The 23,301-nt window shown below is 38.0% G+C and overlaps 1 protein-coding gene across 2 annotated transcripts; it reads left to right on the top strand.

Moving 5' to 3' along the window:
* Positions 1 to 7,238: 7,238 nt before the first annotated feature.
* On the top strand, positions 7,239 to 22,999 carry LOC149217653 (uncharacterized). Of its 2 annotated transcripts, none has more exons than XM_089393024.1 (5): positions 7,239 to 8,104; positions 8,229 to 9,288; positions 9,396 to 9,677; positions 9,803 to 12,285; positions 22,730 to 22,999. In XM_089393024.1, the coding sequence occupies exons 1-4, from the start codon at positions 7,587 to 7,589 to the stop codon at positions 11,879 to 11,881; spliced, it is 3,939 nt and encodes a 1,312-aa protein (XP_089249150.1). In that variant the 5' UTR covers positions 7,239 to 7,586; the 3' UTR covers positions 11,882 to 12,285; positions 22,730 to 22,999. The 2 variants fall into 2 exon arrangements, with proteins under 2 accessions (XP_089249150.1, XP_089249149.1); XM_089393023.1 differs by having other exon boundaries at positions 22,681 to 22,999.
* Positions 23,000 to 23,301: the final 302 nt, after the last annotated feature.

The following is a 23,301-nucleotide window of genomic DNA, read 5'->3' as shown; positions in this document are numbered from 1 at the left end:
ACTCTAGATATAATTTAAACTCGAACTTATTGAGCCAACTAAGTCAAATTAACATAGTTAACTATTACAAGTTGCTATGAGAATAGAATTTAGATTTAATTCCTAATTTAATTCAAGGACAAATTAAATTAGGATTTCTTGTTACTATTTTTAACACTCCCTCTCAACAAGAAAGGGATTATTTGCTACCCTGATCATGCCTCCATGAAACTCAAATTTTCATCTTGACAATGTCTTTGTCAAAATATATGCATCCCGCTCCTCTGTGGGAATGTACTCCAGCAACATGATTCTCCCCTACACATAATCGCGAAGGTGATGATACTGGATATCAATATGCTTGGACCGATCATGAAAAACTGGATTCTTAGAGAGTTTGATACAACTCTGATTGTCACAATAAATCAATGTTGGAACCCTCTATTGACAAAACAAACCAACTAGAATCTTCCTCATCTAGATAGCCTCACAATATGCTTGACTGACATCCATGTACTTTTCTTCTGCTGAACTGAGTGCAATTGATATTTGTTACTTCTTGTGCCAAGAAACAATTGTTGACCCAATACTCAAGATCCCCCCTGATGTGCTCTTCATGTCAGATGGACTCCCTACCCAATCTGCATCAGTGAAGCCTTGAAGCTTCACTCCCTCTATCCATCTCTACCAAAGACCAAACTGAGTGGTGCCTTTGAGGTATCTCAACACATGTTTGGCTACCTTCCAATACAATTTGGTAGGCTTAACCATAGCCTGACTAAGCTAGTTAACAGCATAAAACATGTATGCCCGTGTGTTCACTAAATACATGAGTGAACCCACAAGCTGTCTATAAATAGTAGCCTCCACTACTTCACCTGAAGTAGCATCCTCCTTCCTCCAGTTACCAGCTAGAGGAGTCTCCATGGGTTTACTGCTCTCCATGTGGAACTTCTTTAGTATCTCGTTGGCATACCTTCCCTAAGAGACAAACACTTCCTCATCTCCTTGCCATACTTCTATCCCTAGAAAGTAGTGCATGAGCCCCAAGTCCTTCATTTCGAACTCTCTTGCAAGATCCTCTTTGCAAGACTTGATCAACTTATCATCACCTGTTAGAATCAAATCATCGACATATAAAACAATAATCAACAATTTACCTTCAACCACAATATGGTAAAGTTTCGCATCTGCTTCACTTTTGGTGAAGCCTATCCTGGTGAAATAGCTATCGATCTTGGTGTACCAAGGACAAGGTGCTTATTTCAGTCCATACAACGCTCGCTTGAGTCTACACACATGTGACTCTCTGTTGAAGGTCTCAAATCCTTCATGCTACTCAATATACACCTCTTCCTCAATCATGTCGTTGAGGAATGTTGTCTTTACATCCATCTAATGTATCTTCCATCCCATCTACACTGACAGTGCTAGAATGGATCCGATTGATGAGTACCTTGATACTGGAGCAAAAGTATCATCGTAATCAATCCCCTCCACCTAAGAGAATCATCTCACCACAAACTTGGCCTTTTGTTTCTCCACACTACCATCAACTGCTTGTTTTACCTTGTAAAGTCATGTCGAACTCACCAATGACTTGTATGTCAGTCTTGGGACCACTTCCCAAACATTGTTGTTGATAATTGAGTCATACTCCTTAGCCATGTCATCAACCCAAACTAGTTGTTGCACTGCTTCCTCAAAACAGGATGACTCAATCTCTACTCTCTCGCTCATCAGAGCCCTGTAGCTAGTGTTCCTCTCTGGTGACCTCCTCTGCCTGCGCTATTAATTGGTGGGGTTGTAAAGCTGCACTGAATTTTATCCCCACTACTAGACCTCCTACTAGTTCCTTCAACTCTTTGAACTAGTTTAACTGAATTTAAATCAGTTAATCTGAATTAGATCATTACAACTCAAAGGAACTCAACTTGGACCCCTCAAATTTAGGAATCACTCTACATGACTCTAGATAGACTTCCAACTCGAATTTTCTAAGCCAACTATGTCAAATTAACTTAGTTAACTATTTACTATGAAAATAGAATTTCGATTTAATTCCTAATTTAATTCAAGGACAAATTAAATTAGGATTTCTTGTTGTTATTTTTAACACAGGAAACCATCAAAATCTTATGCTCACTTCCTAAAAGAACATTGGTTGCAGCTCCAAATAAAAATTATAACACAATATGGGTCTCTTCCTTTTCAGGACTACAGACAGTTTATTGAGTTTTACAAACAAACTAGTATGGAAGGTTCAATAAACTGCCTAGTATGGAATACTAGTTTGTCTGCAAAACTTGTGGATATCTAGCACAGATATTCGGAAGGGTTTTTTGATAGCGCTGCAAATATGAACATATGTCATAGCAGGGCATACATTATTTTAAAGTCTAGTCAATACTTTTATTTTTGTTGGAATAGTGGGGCGGGCTCCAACACCAAGGTGGAGATCATTGCACTCTGGGGTGTATTATATTGCACTAAATGGTTATCCATTAAGGTGATCGATGTATTTGGTGTCTCCAAAGAGATTATTGAATGGGATGTGGAGAAGATTTCCTTTGATCCTCCTATGTTTTCCTATTAGATGAAAATGATTAGGAACATGATTGGCTTGTTTGGTGGGTTGACATTCACCCATATTTTCCAAGAACATAATGGAATTGTTGATGCTCTATCTAAAGTTGGCCATAGATATCATCCTGAGAAGAACATCTACTCTGCTTTGATCAATGACAATTATCATGCAACCGAGAAAATCTAATTTCCATGAGTACATTTTTGCAGAATGAGGACCTTTTTTGTTTTTATTTCCATAATCAGAACTAACATATTTCTCTTTAAGTTGTAGTGAACATATATGTGATTTCTATTGTTTTGGAATGTCTTTATAACATATGCTACATGGGATACATGGACTATATTATTCACAAGGTCTTCTCTATAGGTGGTGTTATTGATATGAAAGTCTATTGATTTTTTTTATATATATTAAATTTGTGTAGCCATGGCACTTAAATTTTTAATATTGAATTAAAAATGTTCATTTTCATTGATTAGTCCATTGAAGAATTAACATGAGACATGTTCTTCATGTTAGATTTAAAAGGAAATTTCAAAATTCGAATTTTGAAGTTTTAGCTTCAAACTAGTCAAGTTGACCCTCCCTCAAGTCAAGTCGGCCCAATGTAGAGACACCCATTCACAAAGGCAAAACAATATATAAAGAGCATTCGACCTCATCAAGGCACCATTCAAACACACATAAGCAATAATTCTAGGAAGTTTTCAGGTGCCATATTCTAGGGAGGCCCAAATTCTAGGCATATTATGGGAGGTCAAAATTCAGCCTAGGCAAGTAAAAAGGGGTCAAATATTGAAGGGCAAAAGTTTGACTTGACTATAGAGAGTTCTTTGACCATGTTTGACCATAACTTGTTGGACAATTTAATCTCATAGTTGACTAACTACATTAAATGTTGTTGGGTTTTTTCCAAGTGAGATTTTTTAGAGTAAATGTGTTTTCTTTGTGCATTGTGATCTCTACTATCCTTGTGCCTTTATGGTTGAATTTCTATAGTGTAATTGTTTTATAATAAATTGGAATTTGTTAAAAAAAAAATCTACATCATAATACTTTTGCATTCTAATGTCATACAAAAATAAATCATAATCTTATTTTCTACAACTTATATGTAAGAGCTACTTCATGCATATTTTGGATTTAGGGACTGAAATTCTACATCAACTAATTTTTTTGGAAAAAAAGAATGACAATTTTTATTTTCAGAGAAAAAGAAAATCATTATTGAATATACTCATTACTACATTTGATGACGGATTTTTGATATTTCAATATATATATTGAAAGTTAATGAAAATTGTAGCAATTTGTAAATTTTTACTGGTTATTGTGATTATTTTATTTTATTTAATTTTTGCCCTTCACAAATTTCACTTAATTGATTTTTTAAGATGAAGATCAGTTAAGAGATATTTAATACATCTCTTAATAAATATTCAATATTTATAATCACAATTTTATCATTTAATTTAATTTAATTTTTTTCCCTTGACAAATTTCACTTAATTGATATTTTAAGAAAAAAAACTGGTGAAGAAACAATCCATACTTCTCTTAATCAACATTGAGTGTCTATAATCACAATTTTAGTGTGCTAATATAATTTCACACCTATTAATAGATGTTTATGGAATTTTTTTTGGACAATGAGTAAAAACTTTTAACATGTGGGTTGAAAAAGTTCATTTCCATGTTTTAAAATCCATTCACATCATTAAGTGTCTATCATCACAATTTTAGTGTTAATATGATTTCACACCTATTAATAAATGTTTATGGAATTTTTTTTTGGACAATGAGTAAATACTTTTAACATGTGCATTGAAAAAGTTTATTTCCATGTTTTAAAATCCATTCACATGAAAGAAAGCAATCCTAATTTTTTTTATAAAGAGTTGGATTTAGGAGACATAATATCATAGGTAAATTTGTTACCCATAGTTGAAATTTTAAATGGTTTATATTTGTAAATATCATTTAAATTCATAATTTGTGAAATTCTTTGACTATATTCTTAATGTGTTTCAATCTGTGTTGAAATAGAAAACAATGTCAAAAAACTCTAATTAAAATGTTGATGCTTCTCACTACTTGAATCATATATAGAATGTAATTAAAGAAACATTGACTCTCACATTGAATGTTGATATTGTTGAATGTAATTATTTCTCACATAAAAGCTATTATGAAAAAGAAATAACCTTTCTCTGTCATTAAAAAATTGTAACCAAAGTGTTGATGCTTCTCACTGTTTGAGTCCTACAAAGAATGTAATTAAAAAAACATTGACTCTCACCATGGATGCCAATATTGTTGAATGTAATTATTTTGCACATAGAAATTATTGAGAAAAATCAATAATCGTACTGTTTGCATGTCATTAAAGAGAAAGCACATAATGTTGACATTATCTATTCCAGATACTTATTTTTACTAAAGTTCATAATATTTTTTGTCAAAAAAATATACTCACTTATTTATTTAAAAAATGAACCCCTTAGGTGTATTGCACTTGCATCACTATCTTAATTGAAAATGGAATACATTCTTTACCTCAAAAACCAATATACACACTATATCCATCATTAGATCAACCATGAATTGTCAAAGCTACCAAAAAAAAATTGAACTAGCCAAACAAGAGTAGAGATCAAAGTAGCGCTCATTACATTTTTAGAAAGTATAGTTGCATTCTCTTCGAGAGATTATTCCTCTAGTAGCAAATTCGTTTCTAATTAATTTATAAGAAAACTAAATATATATACCATGTGTAAAATCTTAAAACAAAAATAACTATATAACTAAATTTCAATGTGATTCACCATCTACTCAAGTAAAAATAATGTAACTAAGTATTAGGAAAAAGTTCACTGTAGAAAAAATATTTAATCTAATAATAAAAAAATAAGGTATATTTAATTTAATAATAAAAAAATAAAATAGTGAATTGGAAATTTGAGCTTCACCATCTACTGAAGTAAAAACAATGTGACTAAATATGAGAAAATTCACAATAGAAAGACTAATTATAGTTTGTTTATCTCAACTTCTTGTTCCTCCAACGAGACTCTGCGCTCATCATCAAGAATCTTTCAAAAGTCTTGAAAGTGATTACCTGGAATGATATTTTGTATTAACCATTGTTCCAAGGTCAATTTGGAACTATAATCATTACCAATCGATGAAAGATCGGAAGCCATTAAACAATAGGAAAGGTGAAATTGGAACAAACAACCATATTGCGGATGGAACCCAGAATCTCTGGTTTCATAGACCAACGTCTTATCCATTAATTAATTAGTCTAATAACCAAAAAAATCTAATTTATTCCATTTGCCTCTGGCTTCCTCTCAGACGTTGTCTAATTCGTTTCATCTGTTGCTGGTGCTTCACTTCCGAGTGGGTTCTAACCTGCTAACTTTGATTCGGGAACCGGAATTGGTTCACGACTCGCACCGATCTGGATCTATCGCAATTGCCTGAACTGTAGATCGCAAAGGAACTTAACTCTTTGGAAAAGATGTAGTGACCCTGTAGAACGATGTGCGCCCCATATCCACGGCTCATTGCGTTTGCTGCTCTATCAAAATATCTTGCTGAACGACAAAAAAAAAAAATTAGTGAATAGGATTATTATAGGAAAATGAGAGAGAGAGAGTTAGCCACATATAATTCCAAAAAAAATAAATGAGTAAAACTGATTTGATAAATCTGATTTGCTACTAGTTTTAATTGATGAGCAATTTGTAGAAGGGCCAAAGTTTGTCGCTTGGATTTGATCGTTCATCCACTACATAGTGAGGTCTCTCGAAACCTACATCAAAAAATTTTGAATTTTTTTTCATTGCACATTAAGGAGACTAAACAGAGGTTTACACTCTCTTTCATTGTTTGATTCTTGAGAGTTGAAACCTGCCAAAGGAATCCTACCACTCATGCGATCCCATCGTTGATAGGGGTGGTTGAAATAACCGGAGGGAACATTCCTGTTGATTCTTGCCAATTCTATCTCACTAAAAATTTCGATGAGATGTGAAGATTTGCACAAGAAAAGCAAAGCAAGGCCATCTTCCAGCAACACGCAGCGCAAAAGAGGAAGAAACACACAGGAAGCCAACCTGCGAGGCATAGACATTCATGTACGCGCGCACAAAATCCGAATTCAAATTTCAAATAGAGACACTAGGCTAGTGGCGCGGCAGTTTTGAAAATTCAAAATTTAGATTTCACATAGTAGGTTGGTCCATCCATGCTTTAATTGCATGCACGGTCTGGACAGGATGATGGCGGCGATGGAGACGTGGACAGTATTGGCCTGTTTCCGCGGTCATCAGAAAATTAGGCAAAGACGTCGGAAATATCAATACATGTTATCGAATGCATGTATGGCAAGGGCTATACATTAGCTGGCCCAGCATTTATGACTCAATATATGGCTGGTTAGCCCTTGCCGTTTGGAAGACCTGCGTTCATTTCCTTGCTTTACCAAAGATAAGATTCCTTCAGTTGGGACCCAATCGTTTATGCAAAACAGCTTGCATCCACCATTAGGCATTAAATGCCTGATTACATGCAGGCTGGTTAAGTACATATTGCGGAAGAATGACTGAGGCTGGTTAGCTCTTGCTCCCGGCCTTCCACATGCTTTACGCGTACGCCGTACGGGTACGGATAGATGGCAATGGTCAATAATGCTGTGAAATTGCCAGGAAACTTGATGCTTGCTGTGACGGAACGAAGGGAAAATTGGCCCGAAACTTCATGCTTCCAAATTCCACCGTTCAGATTACACTATAACTTCAATATATATCGCCACTTGGTTTGCTCAAGGAAATGAGAAGCTCAGTAATCAACCACATTCCAAAGCTGTTTTGTTTTCAATCCTGTGCCCAACCATTGGGGTGTTGATACACAGGCAATAATAGCAAAGGTGCAGCTGGTAAGTTCCTTGCCCTCCTGAATCTTTCAGACGCAAATATTGAGGCTCAGCGCACTTTCTGTTATTCTGTATCCAATGGCAAACGTTAACTTTACCCCCGCCCGTGACGGAACATCCTCCGCATCCACCTCCCAGGGCAATACCAACAGCTATGTGTATCAAGTGTTTCTAAATCACCGCGGTCCTGATGTGAAGGAAGGACTCGCTAAAGATATCTACAATCGCCTTAAAAAACTCGGATTATCAGTTTTTCTGGACCAGGAAGAACTGCAAAGAGGAGAGGAGTTGGATGCCCAAATCGAAGGGGCTATTCGAACAGCCACTGTTCACGTAGCGATATTCTCACCAACTTATGCAGAATCAAGATGGTGTCTCCACGAGCTCGTACTGATGAGGGAACAGATGTTGAAGTCGGGGTCAACAATAATTCCGGTTTTCTACAAAGTCGAGCCCGCACAAGTTCGGTGGGCGAGCGGCGAATATGCTCGACATCTTGGCAAGCTCGAACCACGACACGGCCCCGAGACCATAAAAAAATGGAGGAATACTCTTTCTGCTGTGGCGAATATAGTCGGTTTTGAGCTGAAGGACAAGTAAGACCCTCCAACTCTCCCTATTATTTGAGTTTTGTACTTTGCTGGCTTCATAAGTATATAACAGATTATTTATTTAGATATTTCTCGTTAGTCGATTAACTGTGATTTGAATATTGTTCAGGGAAGAGTCGCAGCTCGTCCAGGAGGTCGTCCAACAGGTTGTGAAAAAGGCTCGCAAACCGCCTCTCGACGTCGCCAAATATCCTACTGGCCTCGATGAAAAAATTAAAGATGTGGACAGAACATTGTCACTGCAGCGGCAAAGCGAGAAGGCTACAATTTTGGGAATTGTAGGTTTTGGCGGGGTCGGGAAAACTACCCTGGCTAAAGAATTCTTCAACCGAGAGAGATCAAATTACAGTCGATCTTGCTTCTTATTTGATGTCAGATCCGGATATTTACCTTCCCTGCAGAGTAGCCTTCTTAAGGAGCTGATTAAATTCGATGCACAAATAAATAGCGTCGCTGAAGGCACAGGGATGCTCAAAGAGAGGCTCAAAAGAGATTCTCAACGGTCTCTTATCATTTTAGATGATATTGATAATATTGATCATCTGAATGCATTATGTGCACCAGTTATAGATACTATTGATGTAGGTAGCTTAATTTTAATTACATCTCGTAATAAGGATGTGCTTAGAAACTTCGGTATTGATGAGTCATCCATTTACACACTGAAAGGTCTCAATGGAGAGCACTCGCAAGAGCTCTTTTGCTGGCATGCCTTCGGTCAACCCCGTCCTGTTGTAGGATTTGAAGAAGTTGTTGAGAAGTTTTTGAATGTCTGCGATGGTTTGCCCCTGTCGCTTAAAGTGCTTGGGGCGCTTCTTCGTGGAGAAGATGACTTGAAGCATTGGAATGCGCAATTGCGCAAAACCTTCGAAGTACTTCCGGAAGATATAGGGAGCACAATTAGCTATGATGCTCTAGATAAGGAGGAAAAGCAAATATTTTTAGATATCGCCTGTTTCTTTACAGGGAAAGACAGGGATGCCGCTATAAGAGTATGGGATGGATCCAACTGGGAATGGTTGCTGGGTCTTCGGAAGCTGGAAAACAGATGCCTCGTGGAGGTGGACGGTAAAAACTGTCTCAGAATGCACGACCACCTTCGAGACCTAGGCAGAGATATAGCTGAAGATCTAGAATATCCCCGTCGTCTTTCGTCTCGTCATTCATTTGTAAGTATTCTGAAGCTCTCGACGGACTTTCAAAATAGCTTCGTGTTATCAAAGTTGTCTGTCAATTTTTAAATCTTAAAACTAACAGCTGGGGGTGAACAATTCAGGTGCGTGGAGTTAGCTGGTCCAACCGAACCATGTTGCAGCTGCGTTGGGGTGAAAGTGACTCTGTTGAACGAATATTCAGCAGTGAACAGTTACCGCCGCTTGTATATCTGCACTGGGAGTACTGTCCGAAGTCCTCTTTAGCTCCCTTGATTCCATTAAAATATCTGCGCTGGAAGCACTGTCTGAAGTCCTCTTTAGCTCCTTCGATTCCATTAAATAATTTAAGTGTGTTACATATAGAGGGGAACCGACTGAAAACACTCTGGCAACATGAATTTCAGGTAGTCATTTGTTTTCTTAACAGATCTAGTTACCTTTTTTAATAGTGTATGAATTGTTATACTAGCGTGTTGCAAAATGCTGTAGAGGCTCAAACTCACTTTAATAATGCATATGAACATTGCAGGCACCTCTGCAATTGAGGGAGTTGCATATTGATGCTCCCCTTTCAAAGGTTCCAAAGTCCATTGGAAAACTGAAGCATCTTGAAAAAGTTTTTCTGAGAACTGATTGTCTTAAAACTATTTCAAATGAATTTGGGAAGTTATCAGGACTCCAAAGTCTTCACTTGATGTGCGAGCAGCTGCAGAGGCTACCAGAGTCGATTGGGAACCTGTCGGGCCTCCAAAGTCTTGACTTGTACAGGTGCGGCCGTCTGAAGATGCTGCCAGACTCAGTGGGGAACCTGTCGGGCCTCCAAAGTCTTGACTTGAGTCACTGCTCCAGCCTGCAGACACTCCCAGACTCAGTGGGGAAGCTGTCGGGCCTCCAAAGTCTTCACTTGGGATGGTGCTCCAATCTGCAGACACTCCCAAACTCAGTGGGGAACCTGTCGGGCCTCCAAAGTCTTCAGTTGAAATGGTGCAGGAGTCTGCAGACACTCCCATACTCAGTGGGGAAGCTGTCGGGCCTCCAAAGTCTTCACTTGGGATGGTGCTCCAATCTGCAGACACTCCCAAACTCAGTGGGGAACCTGTCGGGCCTCCAAAGTCTTCAGTTGGAATGGTGCAGGAGTCTGCAGACACTCCCAGACTCAGTGGGGAACCTGTCGGGCCTCCAAAGTCTTCACTTGGAAGAGTGCTCCAGTCTGCAGACACTCCCAGACTCAGTGGGGAACCTGTCGGGCCTCCAAAGTCTTCACTTGAAAGGGTGCTGGCGTCTGCAGACACTCCCAGACTCAGTGGGGAACCTGTCGGGCCTCCAAAGTCTTCCCTTGGAAGGGTGCTCCAGTCTGCAGACACTCCCAGACTCAGTGGGGAACCTGTTGGGTCTCCAAAGTCTTCACTTGAGGCACTGCAGGAATCTGCAGACACTCCCAGACTCAGTGGGGAACCTGTCGGGCCTCCAAAGTCTTGACTTGAGTTACTGCTGCAGCCTGCAGACGCTCCCAGACTCAGTGGGGAACCTGTCGGGCCTCCAAAGTCTTCAGTTGAGCTCGTGCTCCAGTCTGCAGACACTCCCACACTCAGTGGGGAACCTGTCGGGCCTCCAAAGTCTTCAGTTGAGGGAGTGCATGAGACTGCAGACACTCCCAGACTCAGTGGGGAACCTGTCGGGCCTCCAAAGTTTTCACTTGACCCACAGGGGTCTGCAGACACTCCCAGACTCAGTGGGGAACCTGTCGGGCCTCCAAAGTCTTCACTTGAGTTTCTGCTCCAGTCTGGAGACACTCCCAGACTCAGTGGGGAACCTGTCGGGCCTCCAAAGTCTTCACTTGAGCTCATGCTCCAGTCTGGAGACACTCCCAGACTCAGTGGGGAACCTGTCGGGCCTCCAAAGTCTTCAGTTGAGCGACTGCATGAGTCTGCAGACACTCCCAGACTCAGTGGGGAACCTGTCTGGCCTCCAAAGTCTTCACTTGTGCGACTGCAGGGGTCTGCAGACACTCCCAGACTCAGTGGGGAACCTGTCGGGCCTCCAAAGTCTTCACTTGAGGCACTGCAGGGGTCTGCAGACACTCCCAGACTCAGTGGGGAACCTGTCGGGCCTCCAAAGTCTTGACTTGAGTTACTGCTCTAGCCTGCAGACACTCCCAGACTCAGTGGGGAACCTGTCCGGCCTCCAAAGTCTTCACTTGACGTGCGAGCAGCTGCAGACGCTACCAGAGTCGATTGGGAATCTGTCGGGCCTCCAAAGTCTTCACTTGAAATGGTGCTACAATCTGCAGACACTCCCAGACTCAGTGGGGAACCTGTCGGGCCTCCAAAGTCTTGACTTGAGTCACTGCTCCAGCCTGCAGACACTCCCAGACTCAGTGGGGAACCTGTCGGGCCTCCAAAGTCTTCACTTGGAATGGTGCTCCAATCTGCAGACACTCCCAGACTCAGTGTGGAACCTGTCGGGCCTCCAAAGTGTTGACTTGAGGTGTTGCTCCAGTCTGCAGCAGACACTCCCAGACTCAGTGGAGAACCTGTGGGAAAGTCTTTACCGCAACAGTGGGTATTGGACACGGAAGAAGGGCTTGGCCGGCTGCGCTTCAAATTAAGATTGTTTTCAAATATTTCATTTGTTAATGTTAAGATGGTTCATTTTATGATGCACAAGTACAACGATAAGTGGTTCAAACGTCCACATAAAATATGATAAGTGATTTTATTGGAATTTTTTCTTGTATTAATCATAAATCACAAAATTCACATTTTAAGGTTACAAAATATCATTATTTTAAGTTATTAAATCATTATAATATCTACTTCGAGTTGCATTTACAAGTTTATAATACAAGTTTAGTGTCACTTTCTAACCAATTATCATGAATTCCTGGGAACAGAGTTTGAATGGTTGGGGAGAGGAACAATAGTAATCATGAACACAAATGTTGGGAATGTCGCAATGGAAATTCTTCAGTCACTGATTATATGCAAGGGCACCACTTTAAACTCTAACATGGTAAGTAGAAACAACTTTTGTTTCAATCTTCTATCATCGTTCAATGTCTTCTTTGAATATTGAAAATAGATTGATTATAAAGACCAACTTTACAATAAACAATGAATGTTGAGTTAGACAAATAGCCATTTTTTATGGTTTAACAAGAATATTTTTTTAGTGAATTCTTCCTCTTGCACTCTTTCATTTAATGTTATTTCTAGGATCAAATCTCTAATTATTAATGGGTAGGGAACCTTGTTAGGATTCATGTTTTTTGGCTTATTTTTCTCTGTTAGAAGTTCTTCCCAAAACACACCCCGAGGCACTGCACTAAATAACACATACTTCCATTGATTTATATTCCAGATGTGAGGAATATCTATTCCACAATTTGCATGCAGGGCTTCAATCTGGTTGCATCTCTTTTGAGCATGCCATTTGAACAAGGCAAAGCACAACAAGAATGGAATTCTGGTAAATAATTGAACACTCTGTCAATCTCAATAGTGAATCAAGGCCTTGTTAACTCTATTAGGAATTTTATACACCAGATCCAGCTATCAGTAACACCATTTGAGGGCATCAATGAAGAGTAGTAAGGGGATAACAAACTCCTCCCTGGATTGCGATTCAAATCTACATAGCACTAAAAAACCAGACCTGAATCTTTTCTCTCCATGGAAGAGCAACCCAATGTGATGATAGTCACAAGATGCACAATTGGAGGTATTAACTACATGTTGGCCCTTGGGTTGCTTAGCAGAAATGCTGAATTGTAGCCACGACTCGATCCTTGGCATTGAAAAGCATCTTGTTGTGCACTTGTTGGATGGTGATGAACACTCAGACTAGAGTGTAGCCGACGCAGTGTGGACTGAGATTAACAAATATGGGCACATAGACCTCCTTGCCAATAACATTGGCGTTTAATGTGTCGAGCCCTTTTTCAAGTTTCCATTGGCTCTCCTCCAGTCCACTTTCGGGACTAAGGGCCAACAACTATCAAAAGATCGAAATCAATTTTCTGTAGACCGCATTTTGTAGATATGAAACACCCCACTTTAGCTTTAAATTGAGACTCTAGTTTACTACCCAACCAGGCTCCAATGGGATTAAGTTTTCTCGGTTTGTTGTTTTATATTTTGGACTCTGTTGGGGTTAGCTGGGTTGGAAGTTTTATGCGTTCAATTTCAAACACGAGGAACTAGTGCCAGAAATTGCATCGTAACTAGAAGAATTACATAAATGAACAAACGAGCATTCATTTCAAGCTTGGTTTCCCAGTTAGTTTTGAGGTTTTTATCGATCGTAGAATTGACTTCTCAATAGTTGATGAATTGCGGCGGGGCTGATAAAGTTAGGGGTAGCAATTTTTATCTTTGTTGATTGTTTGCATCATATTAACACTAGATTGCATTAACAAGATTATAGCACCACTGGAACATGTGCTATGTGAAAGGCACTGATATGTGAAGATACAGAAAACAAATCATTGTTCCCTCTCTTACCTAGATTGTAAAGAAATATTGAACAGAATAATATATGTTTGGTTAATAAACATGTTTCCTGCTATAGATATTAGGTGAAATCTACTACATTGATTGGAGCTGTAACAATAGTGATTTTCATGATGATGATCCCAAATCTAGCTCACGTAGTAGTAATGATATAAGCTTTGAGAGGCCAACCATAGATGGGGATTCTGAATGCTCAAATTCTAAGGGAAAATGGTTGCCTAATGCTGAGGGGAGGGTTGCAAACAATGCCTGATTTATTCTTGACAGTCAGAGAGATAAAAGTGTGCTCTACATGCAAAACTTGTTTTCTTAAAGCTACCTCAGTGGCTTCCAAAATGCATACAGTTGATCCCTAGCCAAGGACACGAATTGTACGATGTTGAAAATCAAGTGCTTGTGTTCCATAACAATCCAACCAAATGCTTGGAGTAGTAATGACTCTAGGTCCCTTTTCCAAAGAGCTCCCAATCATCATTCTTTTAACATGAAAACAAATGATTTCCCTTAAAGAGACATGGGTGCCCCATACTCAAGGTATGGTCCAATACTAATGAATACAAAAAGGGAATATCTTAACAAATAGCTTCACCTCCAGGCTTTTTGCTGCCAAGAAAAATACCCAGAATGGACCTTTTCCTATTGCAATGAGTCTCTTTACAAATTTCCATTCACTTCTTCGGGAAGAGCTAATCAAACATATTTAACAATCACAAATAATGGTTTCCCCTGGAATATGTGCAAGAAATTCAGAGACTGTCTACAAAAGACTATTACAGAATGAATCTAGAGTGAGGACAAGTGGCTATCATGAGTCATGGCTACTCAGAGATGGGTCTGTTGATGCTCAGTACTTTAATATTCTCCTTATTTATCCTAGAAATCTACAACCCTTTTTTTTTTTATTGAGGGCATACGATTTTGTACAAGATTGGGCTGCTTGCAGAGGCTTAGCCTTACCCTACATCGTTGGATTTCTTGTCCTCTTATATAAACAGGGGAAGGAGAGGGACCTCTTATACATTGTTTTGACCATATTATCTTAGAGATGGGTAGCACATTGGACCTGCTCCTTCTCTTGACACTCTTCATCACCTTATCTCCATGTCCTGGAGTACTAGGTCTTAAAGTAGTGCACAATTATACTAGGGATAATATTTGATCTAAAGGAGGTAAGAAAACTTGTGATTGTGACAAACCCTAAAGGATCAGAAAGCATTGTTATTTTAACTCATGTGAGAGAAGACACTACATTAGAGGTGAGGAAACATCTTGAACACTTATGGAAGACCCCCCTAAAAAAAAGCCAAAGGGTGATGGTGTGTTACAAGTGGTATCAGAGCTCCTAGGTTCAATGCTCGGACCTAATGGGCTCTATTGAAAAATTGAGTATGATTACATTTCATTGGTGTTATGTTATCTTAGCCTCTATAGGGTTTTGTATGGAGAACATCATAGTGCACAGGAATGTGAATAAATTTTTGGATCTGTGTATATTTATAACAGTAGCTTGAGAGATATAGCTTTGATAAAAGTTTCTAAGCTTTGGGAAACTCCATTGTCCTTTGAAATATTATCACTTTGTTGGGGAATAGGTTTCTCAGTTATTCTGTGTATTATTTCATTCTTCAAAATCTAGGGAAGTAATCTTAGACCAACCTACATATGTCAGGGAAAATCTCCTCTTGGCTTGCAAAGCTACAAGAAAGAGCAGATGAATGACCCATAGTTACTATTCAACAATCCATCACTCCACTAACTTATGTAAACCTTGTAAACAACAAAGTTGAAGGAGTGTAGATCTTGCAGTTGTTCTGTATCCATTATGGTTATGTATGACAAAGTTAATCTAGGTGATCTCATCCCGTTTGACTGACTCATCATCCATCCGTTTGGTAGAATGTTGTGTGTGAGGATATACATGCATCACTAAAGATTGTTTTCCTTTGTTGCACAATGCGCAATAAAGGTTCTGCTCCATTTTTCTTAAGTTTATGCTTCAACTCTGTAGAAAAGTCTAGATTTCAGGGTACCATTTTCATAGATCTTAATATTGGTGTACTTGAGTGGAGATTTGGGCTATTTATCCACTAGAGTAGTAAGTTAGGTTATAGTTTCTATTGTCATTGAAAACTTCTGGTAAACTGTGTATTTTAAAGTTTCTATTGTGTCAACTGAGCTTTAGAATTTAAAGTTCTTATGAAAGCTGCCTTGAAATCAACAGCCTTTGGGAAAGGGTCAAACTTATATTTATCTAAGATCTCAAAAAAAATAGAGGGAGTTGTTCCATCAAAGTCATGTGGCACTTTCATCCAATCCTAATTACATAGACGGTGATGGGAGGACTTTCCCTCGATAGGAGACTTGGTGTATGGCTTATGGCATAACCAACTATTGATTTCTCACTACTAAATCAACATCCCATTGGCAAGTAAACCTGTATAGGAATGCCCCTTTTTCCTTTCTCATTTTTAGTGGACTGTAAAGTAGTAGGGCACCATAACCTCCTGTCAAATTTTGGGCAAAGTATTACAACGAAGTTGGCATAATGGATATGTTTTATAGTAATAGTTGCATCTGATCTTTTCAACAAAGTTGAATCAAATTGACAAACAAGACCATGGACAAAGAAAAGAAATCAACATAAATTTTGGGCCAATAAGTGTATATCTCTGTATTAATGAGTAGGAATAGGTGGCTGGACTCAGATTTTATTTTCTTTCGCATCCATAAATAGGGAGAACACTATTGATAGCACACTATCAAATTCAGAGAACTGTTTGGGCTAATAAGTAGTTGTGGCTCACATAGGACTTGCACCTGCCCATTCCACTTGCTCCACATTATCATGGGTCCACGGTAACATGCAGTAGCAAGCCTAACAGGGTTTGAAACTGGTCATCAACTATAGAAGAACCCGGATGAAATTTTTTAGCTATTGCATTTTCCGAAGGCAGGTAAGGAGGCAAAGAAAGTAAGGGTGGTTGAGCTTTGAAGGGTCCTTGACTTTAGCAACGTGTTAGTTTGCCTATAGATCAGAAGGCATTCTACTTTAGGATCCAATGCATCATATCCAACAGGTTATGTTCACTTGGTTACTGTGCTGTAGTGTTTTCTATGGATGGTTGAAGTGAATTAATTATGCACACTAGAGTAGGCACATTACTTTTGTAGGAATCTTATGGCTAATGCATACATACATGCTCAGATCCATTCTATCTTGAGTGAGGTGTTGTTGCAAACTTTGACATAGTCATATTTAGAATGTCTTTGAGTTTAGTTAGGCACTGGAATTCCATTTTTAGAAGTGTCGTTTCAGTTCTTTTTCAGTCTTTTGGGCATTGTTTCCATCTCTAGGAAAAGTGCATGGAAGAGAATGTAGTTAGATTTAGATTAGGGCACACTTTCCTAGGTAAGGAAGCACTCTATTATGGGTAATCTTCTCTTGCAAGTTGGGTGCACTCTTTCCAGGTATCTAGAGTTAGTGTTTTTGCATCTTGTAGAGAAGACGCACCACAACAATGATGGAATTTCCTTGTAAACCAGAGCCTTATTTATCTATAAAAGAATGACAGGGTGTTTCACTAGAGTAGTGAAACAGTGAGGGTTATGAAAAATTGCTTTAAAATTCTTTTTTGCAAGTAATGGAAAATTATGTGATTGAGTTCCTGCACATTTTGTTTGTTGTCCATTATTCCCAGAACAATATTTTACAGATTTAGTTCTCTACTGTGTTCTAATTTTTCGTATTATGTGGTGTCTATACCTTTGAATATACAAATCAGAATCTTGAGTTTATACAATCTACTATTTTGAGAACTGTATAGATGGTTTTCAGATTTGTAGCTCTATAGTTTGGTTCATAGAATTAAAAATTTGTGTATTATATATTCAAATTTAATAAAATGGAGGGATGTGTATGAGAATTAACAGGGAAGTTGAGTTGTAATTTGAATTAGGAACAACAGTCTGGAATGGTTGTGCAGTAATTGTTTCCAAATGATTCAAAGACAATTGTGTTCACAACTCATGAATTTTACTTGCAGAAAATCCCAGTTGTGTTCTCATGATCCATTATATCTCTTATACATGTCCAAGTCACTTATCTAATTTTCTTTTTTATTGGAAACAAAACCAAATTATTGACCTTACAACCTGTGCTTTCAATAGATTTTGTAACGTGGATTATATTAACATTATAGTCAACAATTAAAGAACCAGCCATGCAAGTAAATAACATTATAGTATTATACATAACACCATTAGAAAAACTCTATAAATATCCATTCGGGGTACATGTATAGCAAGTTAGAAACTAATCAATTCGATAAAAAATTGTTTGGTTAGAGCTAAATGGATCCATTTCCCAATTAGAGCATGACAGTTAGAATTTTGGAGTCAACTTGTAGGAAAGCATATATAGTACTATCGATGAGTATTCGAAGGCAAAATGCAATAGGAAGGGCTTAGTCCACTCCTTACAACCTTCCAAAATACTAAAGTGCTTAATTTTCAATTGCTAGATACTTACAGGATAAAGTGGAACACTAGTAAAATGGGATACTGCAGGCAAATAAGATAAGATAAGATATTTATATTTATGTCCAACTAATGACCACAAAGTAGGTCAAAGGGATTGTTGAGTACAATGATGTCCATACAATGCGGGAGAACCAAACAGTCTCCTATAAAAAATACAATGCATGAATTTAAAATGTACAATGGAGGAACATAAAAGATATAATGTATGGAATGCCCTGACGGAGAAGATCCAGAGGCTAATGGGTCTGAGGATGAGACCCATCTCTCCTAACATCCAAGGTTGATTGAAGAACACTGAAAAAAGCTCCACAAAGTTTGTTGACCCGATGAAGGGCCAGTGGGAGGTGCAGACTGTCCACTAAATTGTTGTTTGGGGAAGTTCACACACTACTGAGGTCTGGAGGACCTAGTCCGTCTCCCAGGGACTGGTCTGAGACGATTTTTCTGTTGAGATCTCATGTGGTGGGGTGAATTTGGATATGAAATGGTATCAAGCGTTCTCGTTGTGCCCTTGTCTGAAGGTAGTACCCTGAAAAATGCGTGATCCTCTATGTGGGTTCTGGTATGATGGGAAGCTAAAGAATATGCGCTTAGAACTTGAGAGCCTATGATCCATACCAAAATGTGCAAAAAAGTGGACAAGTTTGCCATATTTTCTTACTTCTTGAGATGGTCTTATTTCTCTGCCTTCTATTCTTCTATTGGTCCCTTGATCCACAATATAAGAGTATATTTTATAGAATTTTATCTTGACTATTTTTTATTTATTGTATTTTTTAAGGGTGCAAGTTCCTTTTTGATATTGTATATTAATCCAATGGTGATAAAAAATACATGTGTGTCTACTACTCTTGTACTAGGGAAACTAAACAAGTCTTTTGGTCCAAGAGAACATAGCTTCCGAAATTTTGTTATAGCTGAACTTTGATTTATTTAATTTAGATGCTAAACTAAAATAAATAGCTTCCAAATTGTTCTCATAACCAGAGTTTGTTCTATCCATTATAACTATACTAGTTTAGATATCATTTATACTATGAAATAGAAGTATATCAAAAAAAGAAAATACTGTGCATGCCTAATCATATATTGTGACATCACTAGCATTCATTGGTTTATCCTCTTCTCGAGACTTTTTAAGCCTCGATTAGCTACTTATTTTTTGAGTTGAGTGACCTTGTTGTCCAAATTCTACACCTGTAGCTGTATGGAATCTATAGACATCAAAATCTCTTGTTGCAGTTTGATCCTTTCAACTAGGACCTTACACATCATTATTTTTATTTGTCAGTATATGTCAACTGCTTACATGTATATGTTAAACATTGCCTCTGCTAGTTCCTATATATGGAATACAGTTCCAATGACCTTATCATCCTCTAAAAATATCTACGTTGGCCTCCTATATATGTTTATCTCCCTCTGATCTATTTGAGCACTGCTACCTTAGATTGAATATCCATATTTCTTAACCAATTTTCTGATTACCTAACAAATTATCCTACTTCATTTTGATCTCAACAAACTCATATGAGCCCATTAGAATTTCTGAGGATGTAGAGTGCAAATGCACTGATTAGAGAAGAAAGTGTAGAAGATATTTCTTGAAACATGGGACAGTTAATTGCAGAAGAAGAGAAGGAAATGGGAGGTGTAATATGACAGCCATATTGTGATTGCATTCGTGTAGCAGGAAGGGCATTACTCTTCCTCTGCATTGTACTATCAAAATGAACTTTTACTATTGTCCAAATATCATCAAACTATTGGCTTGCATCAGCAATCCTAAATCCAAATATTGATGGTGCTCTTTTTGACAGGAACATATGCAAATGTTTCATTATGTAGTGGAGCTTTTGTCTATGCAAGGGCTCAGTTTGTTGTGTTTTTTAGCTTGCGAGCTTCAAAGGCCCTTTTCCCTGGAATGATCAATTCAATATTCACTGTTCAGGGTGCCCATGGCCTTTTTTGATACCACGCCTATGGGAAGAGTTCTAATCCGGGTGGGAAAATATTCCCCTGGATGTTTATGTTCAACCAATTTCAAATTTACGGCTTGAAACATTTTACTTGATTTTAACCAAAAGCATTATTGTTTTTGTAGGCATATTCAGAGATGTGTTTGATAGATGTAGGCACACAACCAACTATAGAAAATTCAGACAAAAGCACCTTTCTAGCACACATGGCAATCAAATGTCTAATTGAAATGCTTGTTAAGGCACTGAATGAAGTACGCGCTCTTGATTATTCAAAAATGCCTATTGAAAATAAGAGATTGAAAATGGATTGCATCTCTACTGTGGTAAAACTTAGTTATGAAGACTACCTACAACAGAGACTTTTACAAGGCTAAAAACAAAGAAATGTGTAGTCTAGATTTAATGACGAAAATTGCCCAAATGAAAGATGGTTGAAGGCTTACAAACGAAAATATTTACTTTGTCAAATTTATGTCAACCGAAGAAAACCTTGAAGTATCTTTATCAAAGGGTGGTCTTGAATTTCCATGGTGTGATGGGCTAGACCTGTTTGTTATTATTTTGGAGCTGACCTTTTTGTCATTATTCTACAGCCAACTTCTTTGGTCATTATGTGGGGCTGACCTATGCATACTTAGAATAATACATATTTATATATACTGGTGGAAGCTGCCATAGGTATTATTCTTTGAATGAGTACAATGATGTTCCTATTGTAGATTTCTAACAGGTTGGTTGCAGTGCCTAGAATAGTTTTGTCTTATCTCCAGTGAATTAACCTATGCATGGTGTGATATTTCTAGCAAAGGGTGGATCATGCATTTAATGAAATAAAAATAAATGCTTAGTTAGGTGTGGAGTTGTTGTTTTAGTACTTAGGAGGTGCAGGGCAGGATATATGTAGGGATATACATGTACCCAAACACAACATTCAACTATAAATAGCGGGATGTGGTTACCTTGTTTGGAAAGAGGAACAACCCATAACTAATCAGTAACATTTGGTGAAGTAATCATGAAACTTAACAAGCAATGAAAACACTATATTGAGGATGACTTATGCAAGATGTTGCGAGATGATGTTGCATTACAACTCATTTTTCTAGAGCCATGCATGTGTTTTCAGTTAAATTTCTAATTCACGTGGGGAGGAAGGTGTATCTTCTACTCATTAACATATATGTACATGCATTATATGAACAAGCAATTTTCTGGGCAGTCTAAGTGGTAGTAAATCATGTGTTTTGGGGCAACATGAAATTGTAAATACACAACTCTCATTTGGGATTAATCCTTATGTCATTACCTTTCATTCTTAATAAAGTATTTTACCTGATGGCACCTGTCAAGTGTTTCACTCTCTTGTACTTGTGTTTATTTCTGTCTATCTTTGTTGTTCTTGGGCTCACTCTCTCTTTAAGGATGCATCCATCTTGGCAATTTCTCTTCAAGAGTTGTGCTGCCCAAGTGCTAGTGTATGTTCCTCTTTATTATGGAATTTGGATTTTGTGTTGGTTCTGATCTATTATTTTTCTATCTCTTGTGAATATCAACAAATTTTCTTTGATCTAATTTCAGTATTTAACATTTTTATGTAGAATTTTACATCTTTAATTCCTCGTGTGCGTAATTTTTATTTATTTATTTTCCAGGTAATACATCCTAGGTAAAACCTTGAGGCACTTACCCTCATTCCAAGGATATACATACATACATACGTACACACACACACACACACACACACATATATATTCTTGGTAATATATCCTAGGCAAAACCTGGGGGCACTTACCCTCATTCCTAACATGGTCGGCAGGGTAATCCCTATGTTTCTTAGAAACCAAAGCCAGGTCAACAACAAGGCTCAAAGTTGTTACAACAATACATATTATGAACTCAACAGGTCACTTACGGGAATAAAAAGTGGGGGGAATGATAATTTTCCATCGCAACAACTTGGGCTAGACTCAATTGACAATTAGTAATATGAGAGAGAGAGAGAGAGAGAGAGCCCTCTTCGCCCTTGGAAACTAGGGGTAACTACTAGATGTGTCCAAAAGTTGTCAACCCAGCTCCCCATCATCAAAACTTGGTGTAACATAGGGATCATTTACGTCATGCTTAACAAGGCTTGTTGTTGGATGCCACTTGCAATTTTTGTTATCTGAAATTTGTTTAATTTAACTTGCATCAGGAAAAAATATTGGTTGTCAATGCCATTTAACATTAGTTAAGGAAAGAATTCTAATTTCATTCCCGCATTATTTGAATGTTTTTTTTCTTACTCTATTTCTTATGATGAAGTGCTCTATTGTGAAGCTTGATATTTATTTTAACAATTCGTGCTTTGACCTTGACATTTATGGAAATTACAGGGGTGAGAGATCTCTGTGTGGACTACTTTCACTTGTACAACCACCTCAGGAAATTGATATAATAGGAAATAGAATGGTGTCTAGAAGCTGGCGAAATTATGAGGAAGAAGAATACTTATGGGAAGATATGAGCCCAAGATTGGAAAATCATGGAAGAGGAAGTGATAACTCAAGGAAAGATGATTTTTTTCCTGGTGACCCAAAGAAGTGGTCAAGCTTAGAGAGAGAGACTCCTAACAGTGATTGGCGTATGCATGAACCGTTGTCTCATGTGGATAGACATATTATGAGTGAGAAGGAGAGACAACCTCCTAGAAGGGTATGCTTCCTTTCTCCCTGCTCTCTTTTTTGATCTAATTAGTTTGATGACAAATTATTACCCATTTTCTTTTTTCATTGTTGCTTTTTTAGTGTTTTCCTTAACATGTAAAGATAAAGGATTTATGATAATGATATTTTTCTTAATGTAGGAGTCTAAAGAGAACCATCCATCTTCTCTTCTGTAATCAGGGATTTTGTCTTGAAATATCAGAGATACTTCCACTGAGACATCATCTTTGCTGCAAAGTAGTCAAGATCCATTAGAACATCGACCTGTAATGGGTCAGCCTCCTCACCAGT

Source organism: Pinus tabuliformis, chromosome 1_1, assembly GCF_031772625.1.
Source record: "Pinus tabuliformis cultivar Carrire ecotype Pingquan chromosome 1_1, CPIR1, whole genome shotgun sequence".
In the NCBI taxonomy this organism is placed as follows: Eukaryota; Viridiplantae; Streptophyta; class Pinopsida; order Pinales; family Pinaceae; genus Pinus; species Pinus tabuliformis.
Note: the sequence above shows the minus strand (reverse complement) of the source record. Positions and strands in the feature narration are given on the sequence as shown.

Coding starts and splice junctions, on each gene's coding strand:
- LOC149217653 (XM_089393024.1), top strand. CDS start 7,587: ATGGCAAACGTTAACTTTACCCCCGCCCGTGACGGAACATCCTCCGCA. Junction 8,105..8,228: donor GGTTTTGAGCTGAAGGACAA/GTAAGACCCTCC, acceptor AATATTGTTCAG/GGAAGAGTCGCAGCTCGTCC. Junction 9,678..9,802: donor TCTGGCAACATGAATTTCAG/GTAGTCATTTGT, acceptor TGAACATTGCAG/GCACCTCTGCAATTGAGGGA.